The 15,361-nt window shown below is 37.6% G+C and overlaps 2 protein-coding genes across 6 annotated transcripts in view; one reads left to right on the top strand and one right to left on the bottom strand.

Annotated features, from left to right (window-relative positions):
- The window catches only part of eya3 (EYA transcriptional coactivator and phosphatase 3), a 28,322-nt gene extending 24,685 nt beyond the window's left edge, over positions 1–3,637 (top strand). For all 5 annotated transcript variants that reach the window (XM_067426529.1, XM_067426527.1, XM_067426528.1 and 2 more), the window contains one exon: positions 1,104–3,637. In XM_067426529.1, the coding sequence (XP_067282630.1) occupies positions 1,104–1,184 (81 nt within the window). In that variant the 3' untranslated portion in view covers positions 1,185–3,637. The remainder of the gene's footprint in view (positions 1–1,103) is intronic.
- A 1,808-nt stretch (positions 3,638–5,445) lies between these two features.
- LOC137047712 (XK-related protein 8-like) lies at positions 5,446–13,996 on the bottom strand. The gene is made up of 3 exons (XM_067425544.1): positions 13,590–13,996; positions 11,703–11,887; positions 5,446–6,729 (listed from the first exon to the last, which is right to left on the bottom strand). Exons 1-3 carry the CDS (start codon positions 13,898–13,900, stop codon positions 6,011–6,013), a joined length of 1,215 nt encoding a protein of 404 aa, XP_067281645.1. The 5' UTR covers positions 13,901–13,996; the 3' UTR covers positions 5,446–6,010.
- Between the last annotated feature and the right edge of the window lie 1,365 nt (positions 13,997–15,361).

Raw genomic sequence — 15,361 nt, 5'->3', positions numbered from 1 at the left:
TGGTTGAAAGTCACGGCACTCCCTCTCGTTATGTCACTTCCGGTTTGCGCATTTTTAGATGCGGAAGTTAAATTTTCTCACAAAAACGACTCAAAAAGCCTTATTAGCGTATTTACAAGTATATTTTAAAGAAATTCTAGGTCCTACATTATTTTTCTATACACTGACTAACTGGAGTCTCTAACCTGCAATATGCTCTTTAAATTGTTTTGTTTTTGTTTTTAAATTCTGTAGCACTTTGAGATTTTGTTTAATATAAAGTGCATTATAAATAAAATGTATTATTATTATTATTATTAAATCATTCACCTAATATGCTGATTTGCTGCTCAATAAACTTTTCTTACTATCATGGTTGAAAACATTTGTGCCGCTTCATATTTTTGTGGAAACGTGAGGCTTTTTTCAGGATTCTATGATAAATAGAAAGAACAGCATTTATTTGAAATAATTTTTTTTTTTCTGTGTAACATTATGTATGTCTTTACTGTCGCTTTTGATCTGTCATCCGTTTGATGCATCTGTGCTGATTGAAAAAAAATTCTTACTGACCTGACTCCATAGTACTTTTGAATGCCAGAGCATTAAAGGAAGTGTATGTAAGATTGTGGCCAAAACTGGTACTTCAATCACTTTCAAATTACTACAGAGCGGTGTATCTCCTCTCCTCTTTCCCCTGACTCGAAGTTTGCCAGATAGGCTGCAAGATCTAGCAGGAATGTTTGTAGCTGCAGCTGTGGTAACTAGAGCAGAACTGGCAACCCGTGTGTGATTGGTCGATAGGTGGAGGGTGGCGCTTCAGGCCAAAACACAATATGCCAACATCAGTTGAGGGCTGCAACAACTGTTGTCAGTGATATACGTATTTGAAATTAACATTTCTTAATGTCTAGTGACATATCAGGGTCATTTTATGATAAATTGAAATATATTTCTTACATACAGTTCCTTTAAGTAATGTTTTGACTCAGTTAAATAGGCCTGACAAGGTTAATAAGTGTTGCTTAATTGTTTGATTTACATTTTATTACATTTTTATTGGGCAATTGTCTTAAATTTGATTTGTATTTGTGATCTAATCAGTTTGCACTATCACTCTTTAGCACAACATGCCATTTTGGCGAATCTCTTCTCATGGAGACCTGATTTCCCTTCACCAAGCTCTGGAACTGGACTTCTTATAGATGGAGTGGAGGTAAGACATGGATCTCTTCGTTTGCACCCATCAGCAATCCCATCCACCCGTCCTTATCCATCGCATCCGTGGAGCAGCTGAAGTAGCGTCTGGAACAATAGCAGTCATAGACAAACACTCAAGAAGATCTGTGACACGACACAATCTCACAAGCCCTCCACTCCCTCAATGGCAGCTATCCTCCTCTTAGGTTGAACTTTGCACTCAGACAACACGCCACCTTATGCGCGGAAAGGAGGAAAACACTGTCTCCCATTCTCACTGCATCTTTCTCTTGGAAAAAGGATGTAGCTTTACCATCTTCAATGTAACTGGATTCACCAAAGGAACAACCAATGACCAAAAGTCTGCACTAGCACAGAGACTTAGGAGGGAACTTATTTGTCTCTTTTTAGTTTTTTTTTTTTTTTTTCAAACTTTTTAAAGGGCTGAAAAGAAAGTTGTAGTCATTTTGATTTGTCCTCATTTCAAAGGTCAGGATAATTGGTACTTACGAGATGGCAGGTTACATTTTTTAGACGCCTCCAAGAAATGCTGTTTTTCAGTTCTTAAAATGGATCACAGACGTCGCCCGTTTAATATCAGTCTTTAGATGGTACCTACAGGGTTTAGCATAATCATGTTTAATTTTTGCTCCATCTATATATATGAATTTTCCTCCGTTCCAGGGGTCTACATGCATTTTACCCTTCATACACACTTAATTTCTGCTTTAAATTGGACAATAATACAAATTCGGGAGTGCCTAATGGAAACCATATTTCTATCTATGCATGTTGTCCCTTTTTCTTGAAAGATGTAAACACCCAAAAATGATAATTGTCACCTTTTACGTTACTTTTGCTCCAAACCTATATTCCTGACTTTGTCGTGAAGCACAAAAGGAGATGTATTTGAAAATGTTTACGCTGCTCTTTTCCATACAATGAAATTCGAATGGGAATGGGGGCTTTCAAAGTCAAAAACGTCTAGCATGTTAAGTGATTAAAGTCATGTGAGTAACATGCCTAAATTGTATTTTCTTAATGGCTTAAGTTATACACAAACAGCCTTCCCCTTTGCTGTAGCTCTAATTCAGTTATGAGACTGAATCATTTGCTTAAACTTGACATTCTATGAGAGGAAAAGGGATTTTCAATCAATGGCTTAATACATTTGTGGCAGTTGATGACTTCAGAAGACTTTGGTTTGCAGTAGCAACATCCATACTCCCTTTTATTGTATGGAAAAGAGTAGCTTAACACCTCCTAATTTTGTGTTTCACTGAAGAAACTAATATACGTTTAAATTGACATTGGTTTGAATAAATGATGCAAAATTTGGGGTGAGCTATTTCTTTAAAATTCATATAAAGGTTTGAGGGAAAATTAAACTCCTGGAATTATACATCTATATAGCTGTTAAATGTCAATAATGCAATTACGAGCCACTTGAACTAACTGCATTCTTGTCCCGAGGCAAGTCACGTGGCTGAGTGTGATTTTGTAAAATGATTTGCCAAAATTACCCATGGATTTGAAGCTACAAGGCCCAAGCCTGTGACATTTTTCTTTAGTTCATACATGTTTGGCGAAAAAACTGTGTGATAGTGTGCAATACATTTCTGGTCAGTGGTAAATGATTGTTTCAATGTTGGTTAAAGGTGGTTTTACGAGCAGGTTGGGTCTAATATTCCCGGCCGCTGAGAGATTGTGACTGAACATTACTGAGCCTGAAGAAAAAGCATTTTTACTCAAGCAGCTTTGACAATTAAGAATGTGTACTCTTCATTGTTTGCATAGATGTGTGTGTGTATGTGTGTGTGTGTGTGTCTGTGTGTTTCTTTTCCTGTACATATTTATATTGTGCCTTTTAAATATAATCACCATTCAGTAAATGTATTATCTTAAAGGGAATTACTGAAATATGACAAACATATGTTTGTTCCTCTGGTGAAGTGTTAGCTCATAGGCCTATGCCGTTATCTGTCATTTTCTTTAAGTTTGGTACTTTTGATGTGTGCTGACTCCATCTCTGCATAAATCATTTTCCTCCATAACCCAGCCAATCAGATGCTGTTATTCTTTCACTTGAATCTCAGAAATGCTCTTCTGGTGCTTTTTTTCTATGTCCTACTTAGTTTCCTGCATTTTTCAGGGGAAAAATACAAACAAAAACAATGATCTAGTCCCTGTATACTGTCTGTTATCTACACCTAATTGAAGATATGTGACTGTATCATGCGATTTTGGGATTTGTTACCAATGCATAGACAATCAAGGGATGAAATGGCTCTATTAGCCAGAGAATAAGTGCTCGATCTAGCCCTGGAATTACGCTTTTAGATCAGCAAGAGAACCTCTGGCATTTTCAAACTCAACCTGGCTGAAGAAGCAAATATCTGTACCTACACTGTTTATGGTTTTGTGTAAGTGAACTTCATTAAATACTTTGAGGCTGGCCTACCTGCTTGGCTTGTTTACTCTGATCTCTAGCTAATTACTACAGTACTTATTACAGAAGTAATATACTTTAAAAGAGCAGTGTGATGTTTTTGGACACTTAATTGTATGTTATTTGCAATTAAATGTCAATTGTTTTACATTTATATTAATGGAAGTTATCTGAAATTAAGGATGCTTTTTAAACCCACTTAAGTAAGACTCAAGTACATTCATAATTATTGTCTTTGAAATATAAAGCAGCTATATTACACTTTAGTGAGCCTTAGTAAGGTTACAAAGCTCAAAGTCCTCTACAAAGGGACATATTCACACAAACACTTTTCAAGAACTACAACACAATTTTTTTTTTTTTAGATCTTGTGAAGTCACAATGTCACTCATTTAAAAAAAATAATCCATGCCCACAGAATAGGCAATGAGGCCTGGTTGAACTGTGCTAGAGAAGAAAAACATGATCTGCTTTAATAGTGTTGTTGCCATGTTGGAAAAAACACCCCATTAGTTTGGTGTCCCTAAGGTGGACAAACTTAGAAAACAGTGGTTAAAGGGATGATGAATTGAGAAATCAACTTTCCCTTGAGCATTTGATATATAAAAGGTCATGGTAATATAAGATTATCCTGTAAATTTCAGAGATGAAAATTTCCTTGTTAGTCAAAAAAAGCTTTGATAGACGAAAAAACGATTGTGTGCTTCATCCTGAAGTCATTTAGTGGTGAAACGTGCCTCTACAGAATAATAAGCACGTGTAATTCAGTAGCCCCGCCCACCGACTCATCGGATCAGCTAGCAAGCAGCAATAAACATGTGGAAGAAGATAGCAAGATATTGTGGAAGAACACAGTCACTGCATAAGCTTCCTTTGGATCCTAATATTAGGAATGTGCGATACTACATTTATTTTTAAAGGACAACTCCGGTGAAAAATGAACCTGGGGTAATTAACACATGGTTACCGAGTAGAAGTTTTAATGAAAATGGAATGTATAGAGTTTAATCTCTAAAAACAGATTAGGAGTAAGTTAAATTAAATCGCTAGTTAATACCACTAACAAGGCTCAAAATAGCCTCACACTAACACGGTAGCATAATGAGGGTCCCTACATGCAAACCGAAGCATTGAGAACTTTGTAAGTGTACAAACAGTTTAATAAGTTGTATTGTTATTTTTCCCTTTTCGATTGTTGCTCTTTTAGATTCCTCGGAATAAAAAGTGCGTTATAAATAAAATCTATTATTATTTTAATATAGATTAGGATAACGACTAATCATTTAGCTAGATAAGACCCTATTACTCGGCTGGGATCGTACATAGCCTTTTGAAGCCCGTCAAAACTGCATTGATTTGGACCTTCAACCCGTTGGTTGAAATTGAAGTCCATTATGTGGAGAAAAATCCTGGAATATTTTTTTAACGAAAGAAAGACATGAACATCTTTGAGATGGGGGTGAGTAAATTATCTGGAAGTTTTCATTTTGAAGTGAACTAATCCTTTAACTATTCCAATTATACGTTTTTGATGCTATGATTTAAACAAAGGATAAACTGGGGCTCTTGCTTTAAGACTGTTCACCGATCTCTACTCTGAAGCGCCCAGTAAAGTCTGTGCTTGCAAAGTTCACTTGTTCATAACATTTCTCAGGCTTTGGTATGGCAACATTCACACCATTGTTAATATTTATACCTGAATGACTTTTTTTTTTTACTGTAAATTTAAGTTAAATCTATAACATTTGAAAAGTAAGTAGAAAATGAAAAGTTTTGGCAACCACAGTTTGTTTATTTATTCTATGTTTGTTTGTACCATACATTTAAAAAAATGTCATTTATAGTGTAGTTGGATCTCCAATAGTCATTCAGAATCTGTTCAGTTTAACCATCTTGCTCTATTGAACACGTACACTCAAAACAAATTGAATTTCTTTGAATTAAATTACATCAATTCACATAAATTCAATTTGGCCAACTGAAAACTGTAGATGTTATCACATACATACATACACACACACATACATACAGGGCATACATACATACATATAAGTATATATGTATGGATGGATGTAGGCTATGTATGTATACAAGTGTTGGGTTGAAAATCCAACAAACATTTAACCCAACTGCTGAGTTTGTCCATTTTCAAACCAACTTGGTTTGAAACCCACCATTTAATAATAATACACAACAAGATAATAATATAGAGAACTAGATTACTTTAAAGAGATGAGACTTTTTTTCAGAAAGTTTAAAATTAGCTATTTTTGTACAAAACAAGGTATTCTGTGTATAAATGTTGTTCTAAAACTTGCATTTAATAATTTATGATAGAACTGGGGTGGGGGATTGGGGTCTTGGGAAAAGTTGAATCAAGAACTAGTAGTAGAAATTAGCAGCCATGTTCCTCCCCCTCTTCAGAACTCCAGTGACAGGTTGAGCAGGAGCTGCAGCATCTTCAGAAGATCCCAGAGACTCTGTATCAACGTTATAAAGTCCTGCAGTGTGTCTTTTCTTCTGTTGTTCATTGGGTTTAGGTATTTTCTGTTCATCACAGTTAGGATGAAACCATCTGTAGTATATCATTCTGAATAGAATTCCAACAATGTACAAACCTAGTAGTATTGGGATCACTATGTAAGGTTTTAAGAAGCTCAAACAGCCTTCAAACTCCTTCCAGCACCAGAAGCCCAGCAGCATCATTGTGTCCAACCCCATGACACCATAATAGAGATAAGGCTTTAATTTTACGCTTGCTGTTGATACGTTAAACCAGCTGAAGTACCATATGAGTCCAACAGTAGCTCTGTAGAGCCATTCCCAACCAGGACTTTCCATGTGATCGGTTTTCTGGCTCCAGACCCCTAAAACCAGCAGCATCCACAAACAGAGGAAGTGAGCTATGATGTAGCATGGCAATACACTGCAAAAGAGTGCCAGAGCGGTTACACGGGGAATAATCAGCAACAAGTTATAAAAGAAGTAGATGCCGGTGGAGATCCAGCTAATCTCACGGTTTTCTGCGTTTTCACGCATGCAGCGATGGTGCAAGGATATGGTAAAGGCTATTGCAGCAGCTGATTTGAGGAATTTTAAACCTGAAACAAAAATTATTAAACAATATCACACAAGCAATAGTTGTTTTCTGATATGCGGGTGATGCACATAATCACAGCCATGCTGATGCTGAGACTCTAAAAAAGACACATTGGCACTGCTGAATGAATCAATGTTTAGAATTAACAGTTTTTTTCACACATAAATGAACACAGAACATGAACATAGAACACATCAAATATGGTACATATGTGTGACACAAGAACCAATGAAGTTTGTTCTTAGTTCTTCAAATTCAAAGTCCCTATTAAATAAAAATGGACAACTGTGATTTTTTTAATGGAATGTTGCAGTGTTTTCTGTAAATAATTTGTGCATGCACATTTCTTTTTATTCATGTGTCCTCGTAATCTTTAATCAAAAACAACAACCTTACACACAAGACTGAAGCGATCAGCAGACAATAGGGATCCAACAAACCAATCAACTCCAGATGGTCAAAACCAAGTCACACCCTACTTTGGGTTAGGGTATAGTTTTTACTCTCTTGTTTAAGAAGCCATTTCACTCGGATATACTGTACATCACAGTAGATAATAATAATAATAAAAATAATTAATTACATTTATATAGCGCTTTTCTAGGCACTCAAAGCGCTTTACATAGAGGGGGGAATCTCCTCAACCACCACCAATGTGCAGCATCCACCTGGATGATGCGAAGGCAGCCATATTGTGCCAGAACGCTCACCACACACCAGCTGATTGGTGGAGAGGAGGCCGAGTGATTAAGCCAACCAGGATATGGGGATTATTATGAGGCCATGATGGACAGGGGCCAGTTGGCAAATTTTGCAGAGAGGCCGGGGTTACACCCCTACTCTTTATCGAATGACATCCTGGGATTTTTAACGACCACAGAGAGTCGGGACCTCGGTTTAACGTCTCATCCGAAAGACGGTGCTCTTTGATAGTTTAGTGTCCCCATCACTATACTGGGGTGTTAGACCACAGGGTGAGCACCCCCTACTGGCCTCACTAACACCTCTACCAGCAGCTACCTGGTTTTCCCAGTTGGTCTCCCATCCAGGTACTGACCAGGCTCAGCCCTTCAGTGGGAAACCAATCTTGGGCTACAGGGATATGGCTGCTGGTTAGAGAAGAAAAGACACAATTTCCATTTCATGCAACTTTAAAGTTACTTTTTTTTTGGTGCTTGTTACCACCAGTTCCAATCCAATTTCTCTATATGGAAAAGAGTAAAAGATCTCTGTCTTTTGAGCTAAAAACTGTCTTTTGTGTTTCATGTAAATCACAGAATGACATGAAGATGGGTAATAACGACAGAATGTTGCTTTTTGGGTTAATGATCACTTTAAAGTCTGCATTAAATGGAAGTTACAATAATCTTTTATTCTCTACTGTGACATATCAGAGTGAAATGGCTTCGTAAACAAAACAAAAAAATAGGGCAGGACATGATTTTGTCCATCTGGAATTGATTAGATTTTTGAATCAATGTGGTTTGCAACACAATCTCATGGTAATGCTTATCAATAGTACGAGTGTGAAATCTCGTGGAATGGATACACCAAAACGAGTTTTGGCGTGCAAATGCGCCGCAGTTTTTTGCGTGCATATGATACGCACTTCGGTAGGATTACGGTGGTGGGGTTGGGGGGTTCGTACATATAATACGCCAAATGTGTATCATATGCACGCGAAAAACCTCGTACCATATGCACGCCAAAACTCATTTTGCCGTATACATTTCACAAGATTGCACACTCGTACTATTTATACGCATTTTCGTGAGATCCGGCTCTGGTTTGATATTGCTGTGATCTCATGTGAGTTGCAAGATGTCCCTCTTTTGCCAATAACGCAACACATCATCGGAGAAGAGATGAGATGCTGCTACAAGAGGGAGGGGAAGTTATTATGATTGAACATTATGAGTGAACTTAAAATAAGTATTTGCATGGATAAATTGTTTATAATAAAAAACTATCTGCAATATTCTATTAAAACAATTAAAAAAAATGGTGAGTTCCCAGACCAAACATCTTGATGTGGGTCTGGCTTGTCAGGCTAGGTAATTTGGTGTTCTATAAGAAAACTTCCTGAATTAAATTAAGGTTTGTATTACATTGTATTCCTATCAAATTATTACTGTACAAATAGGAAAATGTCTGTGCACTTACATCTGACCTTTTTAGTTTGCATTTACGTCTCAACTAACATCTGCTTAGAGTGCTAGCCTTTCACAAATGCAGCACACCAGATCTACACTCAAAGCGAACAGTGTGGGACAAGGCGCCACCGTTGGAGTTTCATCTACTGCCAAACAAATGCGTGACCAGGGATGAAAGAAACATGGGGCAACATCGCTGTCATGAGTAAAGTTGTCGTTCACTCCACTGACTACAATAGGAGCCATGTTGGTCCCGTGCGCTATGCGGCTTTGGTATGCATTTGATGGGTTGAATGTGTGACAAACAAAATGGCACAAGGTAATGGTGTTGCCCATTCAGTCTTTCACGTTCAACACGTGATCATTACGTCGACTAATGTCATGGGGTCTCATCTGGGATATGTGCCCAAAATTCACACCAATCCCTTTCGGGATTAGGTAGTGAACTTTCAAGTGCGTCCCCCAGAGGTCCGCACGCAGAGCGTCAGAACATCTCTTTGTCAGCTTTGGAGGTCAGCAGAAGGGAAAAGCTGTCTCCAAATGGAGGTTGGCTCACTGGATGCCATCACCTTGGCGTACCATTCCTGAGGCGAGCTGTGCCCCCTTGGGGTGAGAACTCACTGGGTGTTGCCACACAGTGCCAATCTGGCAGACATCTGCAGAGCTGTGGGCTGAGCGACAGCTAACATCTTTATCATTCCCTGGGCGGCTCTGCTCTGCCATGTCCATTCGGTAGTAGCTCCTCCCTGGCTAGGAAGGACTTGCAGCAGAGATCTTCCATATGTAGCACTGCCCCACAGGTCAGTCCATATGTGTAACCTCCACACGTTACCTCTCTTCAGGCAGGATTTGATCTCTGTAGCTTTTCCTTCCTTTGAGACTGGGCATGCTACCTTAGCATTTTTGTCATGGCTGAAAACCGATGGGAATTGAGTTCGGAAACACTCTTTCCTGAGGTATAACAGCAGCTTCGACCCTCCCTAGTGTAAACCTTGTCCCGTCCATCCCCTTCGGTATGGAGGACTACCTCCTCTGGCTTACATGGGGCGCTGGGTAGGTTACGACATTGTGAAAACAGTTGTCAAAAGGGCATGCGTCAGTTTGCCAGCTTCTCCAACCCTCATAACACAGTTCAGTGGCTATGGCACTTTCCATATGAATCCCATGATGCCAGTCCAACCTAACATTGAAAGTGACTGACTGAATGGGAACGTCTAGTTTACTAATGTAACCGCGTTACATTATGTCTTCCTGCCACAACCTTTAACCACTGCTGAATTTCTCAGCTCCTCAGCAAAACATGAATTAACTGAGTAATGCCGGTAATATTTATACCCATATGTCGGATAGCACTCAACATGCAAATCTCACTGGCCAATGTCCATTGTTACCACTTGGGGGTGATTCGGCTCCCAGGCAAGAGGCAAGACCCCATGACATCAGTCCTATGTCTCAATTTCCTCCTTCAAGGAATGGGGGTTACATTAGTACGTTTTGATGTAACTCGTCTAACATTAAAGCCCCACTTGGCTACTTTTGCTCTCGGGGTCCCCCTACAGTTTGGAAAAAATAATGTCCTCAACTACTGTCGTAAGCTCAGTCATCCTACAACAGGGGATGCCATCGCGCGTGCATTTGTTGACATGACAACCCTGATAGCCCTGAACTAGTGATGCGCGGTTCGTCTCATAACCCGCGGACCCCGTATGTCTATTTAATGGTCGCGGGTGCGCGGCGTGTTGTAAAAATATATACAGTGGTGCGGTGCGGGCCAAATAACTTCATAAAAGCGTCCCGCGGGTCGGTGCAGCACTAACAGTTCCCCTGAACAGTTCTTCTGGCGTCGCGTGTGAAATGTCTTCATCCCAGGTAACGTTACAGTCAGTGGCATATGTTTCAGCATGTCATATGAATATAATTTCATGGGTTTTATTTTTTTCAAACGCCAAATAATCATGATGCTCACGTTTACAAGTCAGCATCATTATAGTAGTCTATTGGTTAGCGTTTTACAGAATCTATATGATACTTCAGTTCAATGTTTGAGTGGTAGCTCACCGTAACAAGCATGACAGCATCGGTCGGGCACGCCTCCTTCAGCTCACGCCGACGAGCAAACCCTGGTCACATTTTGATCCTCGTCCTGCCTTTAATCCCATCATTTTTTCATTTCCTCTTATTGCTTTCCTCCAACAAAACCTTTTCTTTCTTATTTGTCTCTGCTGCTTCGGACATGACTATATTATCCGACGAACAAAGTTGGGCTCGCACGTCCGAATGTAAGGAAGTGTGTGTGTTGGTGGAAGTGACGTATATGCCATAAAGCAGTCGAATTTTGTAGTTCTTTTCTTTTTCTCGGGTTACTACCCGAAACCCGAAGTTTAAAAGTACGATTAAAAACGATACAGACCCCATCAGGCTATGGCAGACATGTCATTCAACCTATTGTAAGTCGATTTATCATCACAAGAGTCTTAAAAAATATATTATGAAGGTTGAAAAGTTACCTAGTGCTGCTTTAATATATATATATATATATATATACAGATTTTAGACTTCCTCTATATTATATAAAATTTGGACCCACTGTCAAAAAAATTGCCAGCAAATGGGTAGTGTATAAAACCCAAAAAGCAGCTTAAAATATATTAAAATATCTCTTGTATATGCATGTGTTCTGTCCAATATTTACTGGTTTACTCTGGGTTTCCAAATAACCCAAAATTTATTTAGAGTGAGTTACTTTATGTGTTTCAGAGACACATAAGAACTATAATCTGAAAGAAACAAAGATTTGAAGTGTTCTGGATTTGAGACAAACCTGTAAAAAGCTCCAGCTCTCTTTTCTGTAACATTACACACATCATAAGTGTGAGTTGTGGGGCACTTTCAAAAAATGCCTCAAATAGACGAAGCATCTGAAAGTCAGGGTTCAGGCCACCCATATCCTGGTTCTTTTCTTGTTTAAGACAATGCGTTGTGGAACTCTCTATCACTCCAGCATACCTGTGACCACGAGATACTTACATTTACTTAAGCAACATTAAATACAATACTTTACAACAGCCAACATTGACGACATTGATCCACAGTTTGGATTTTGTTCTACATTACAATTGTGTAAACGGTTTGACTCCAGACCAAAAAGTTCGCTCACCATTTACCCTCATACTGTTCTTTGAAACACAAATGATGATATTTCTAATGACAAGAAAACAAACCTTTTACTTAATTATAATTTTTACTGTAGTGTGTTATTCAATATTATTTAAAGGTGCCCTAGAATGAGTTGAAACAAAATATTAAATTGTTCTCTGATATCTACATAGAGAGTATGTGACTTATTTAAGGAGAAAAATTGTCCAGATACGGTTTTACAGGTTTATTTACAACCCAAGAAATTGTGCCTAGAATGAAATTGTCTGTTTTTGCCTTATTTGGAAGGGTCATGAATATTAATGTGGAAATCGGCTCTGATTGACAGTTTTACTGGTTGGCAATGTGAATGAAAAATACATAAACACATACATTATATTGTCCATCATGACACTATGCATCCAACCGTTTCATCCCGTTTCTGACGAAGATAAAGATTTTGAGGAACAATTAATATTAATAATATTAATTAATAATATAATAAGACTAATGAGTACACTTCGGCTTACTATTACCTAAAATGGAAACAAGTTTAACTACTATCAGTAAGAAATGTCAAATTTAGGACTAAACTCTGAATATAGTCCTTATTAGGTAATCAATTACTGAATGAAATTGGCATCATTAAAAACAATAGGTAGCTATGACAAATTAATTAACTGAGTAATGCCGGTAATAATTATACCCATAATCACAACATGTGAGCAATTGTCTTTTTTTAACTCTCAAATGGTCATAAAATGCATCACTAATTACTCAAGTTTTATCTATTCATAGTGATCTGGACCATTATTCTAACATGGAAATAACATGGTCCAGATCACTAGTAGTTCTTGAAGAGTGCATTTTTATTTATTTATTTTTCTTAATAAAATGCACCATTAATTACTCAAGTACTTCGTCACTCTTCAAGGACTATTAGTGATCTGGACCATTATTTATATGAAAACAAGTCACTATGGCAACACTTGAGTAAATAGTGATGCATTTTATGACTATGTTCAGAGTAAAAATAATGACAGATTATATCTCAGACACACAATAATGTTATTTATAATTTGTAATAATATTCTTTATAATAGTTATTAATGAGGCTAATCTCGTCAAGTAATTGCTAATAAGGAACTATCTTCTAAATTTTATATTACTTAAGATTGTTTCTATATTAGTTAGTGTTACTAATGAGTCATGCAGTTACTTATTAATGACGGACCATTTTTCTAAAGTTTAACCCAAATGTGTAATTATATTAAAATATATGACATTCAGGTCAATAGAAATTACATTAAAGTATATTTTAGTTTACCATAAAGGCTTGTCAGAACATTCAGCAGTAAAATGTAACCATGTTTCAAACAAATAAAAAAATTATAATTATGAAATGCAAAGATTGCAAAATGCAAAAAACAAACAAATTCCATTTCATGTAAATTTAAACTATAATGTATTTTCATTTAATTGCAATAAACATGCAGCTATAAGTGTTTAAAACCATTACAGTCATTTTTCCCACAAGACTATAGGAAAATTGAGAAGCAAATCTGTCACTGACCTGAGGTAGACTCCAAGCTGAAGGAAGTGGAGTGGTGTGATCAGTGTATGACTGTTTGCAAATTCCTCCACTTTAGTCTCAAGCTTTTTATCCAGAAAATCAGAATACCAGAGCCAACTGAACACCTGTAACAATACTGAAGAGCCTAGCAGGAGAAAGATCATCACCGCCATATACACATAGTCACCATCTTGATAAAATGACACAACAGTCCAAATGTCAAGCGCTATATCCAGCAGGAAAAAACACAATCCCCCCAAAGTAAACAAATATTCCAACAGAGAGTAATGAAAAGGGAAGCACTCCTCCATGATTGAGCCCTGTGTGAGTGATCTTTATAGCATGATGACAAAGTAAATACCTCCTTTTTGCGAGGAAATATATTCTGTTAAACATCTGAAAGAGAAAGTAAACTATACTCCCACACATAAACTCCTCCTCACATGTCTTTGAATGAGTTATGAGTGAGATAGTGAGTGATGAAAAAGGCAGGGTAGGACGGACTGATCTAAAACACTTTTGTCCAAATTTGTTTAAACTTTCTTTATATGTCAATACATAATTAAAATGTAAGTTCTCTGAAAAGGAGAGTATAAAAACCGAGTGACTCTAGACTTTTTAATCTGCAATAAATACCGCTCATTATTTTCGTTCGGGACGAAACAAATGATTGGCTTGGGTGACTGTCACTCTCTCTCGCTACCATGGCGACCACCGCTTTCGCTACAGCATCTGCCCACATGCGCGCGCTCGTTTGATTTGAGCAGTTTAAGAGGCAAGAAACCGAGGCAAAACAATGGCAGAGAAAGAACATTCAAAATTCACAGTGCAGGGTTTTGCAGTCAGCGAAGGCAAACAATGCAAAAAAGGAAGACAGTACGAGAAAAGGCAATGCACAGAAAGTCTTTGGATAAACAAAGAAATCAAACGCGAGTAAATATCTGCGTGGCTTTTCAACGATGGTGAGAACTGAGGGACCTGAAAAACGCCTCATTGCTGCTGTATTTCTGCTGGACAGGTAATCTTTCATTTTGATTATACGTTTTTTTGGTTTAGGTTTTCATGAAGCATGTATCAAGAGCTCATGAAGCTGCCTAATATAGCTAATAACATTACTTAGCATAAAGTTACAATATTATACACTTAGCCATTAGAGATGATAAATACTCAATATGCTTAGCTCAAGTTGATCGCTGTTGTGTTGAATTTCGCCAAAATTAACTTTAGATAACAAAATGCATGTGCAAAAGCTAGTACACCGTATCCAAGATCTTTTTTTAGAGCTAAGTTAGCTTTAGCTGCTGCTAATCAACAATGCTTTCATCATGGAAACTCTTACATGCAAAACACAGCATGTTATGAATCTTACACGAAATTCATCTTCATCACAGTATAACTGATGTTATTGAAAAAAACATGATGCTACCCATTTTCTTTGCCTTATAAATATAACTAGCTCGTTACCAAATCAAACAAAAATATATTTTAAACTTTACCATTCTAGCTTGATAGTGAGTACTAAAAGACATCTTATTTGTTTATATTCATACTGATAAAGTTTGATTTTTTTATTACATGTGATTCTGACATGTTGTCACTACATGCACACCGCTCGTCTGAGGTAAATAAAGCATCTTCCAGCTGAGCGGCCGGTGTAGAGCGTTCATGTATTTTGGGGGCGTGGCTTTGGAAAGAGCCCAGAAGGGTGAAGGTGGAGTGAATGAAAATAAAGAGCTTTCTTTAAAACAGTCGTGAGAGGTCTACAGACACTC

Source organism: Pseudorasbora parva, chromosome 19, assembly GCF_024679245.1.
Source record: "Pseudorasbora parva isolate DD20220531a chromosome 19, ASM2467924v1, whole genome shotgun sequence".
Lineage (NCBI taxonomy): Eukaryota > Metazoa > Chordata > Actinopteri > Cypriniformes > Gobionidae > Pseudorasbora > Pseudorasbora parva.
Note: the sequence above shows the minus strand (reverse complement) of the source record. Positions and strands in the feature narration are given on the sequence as shown.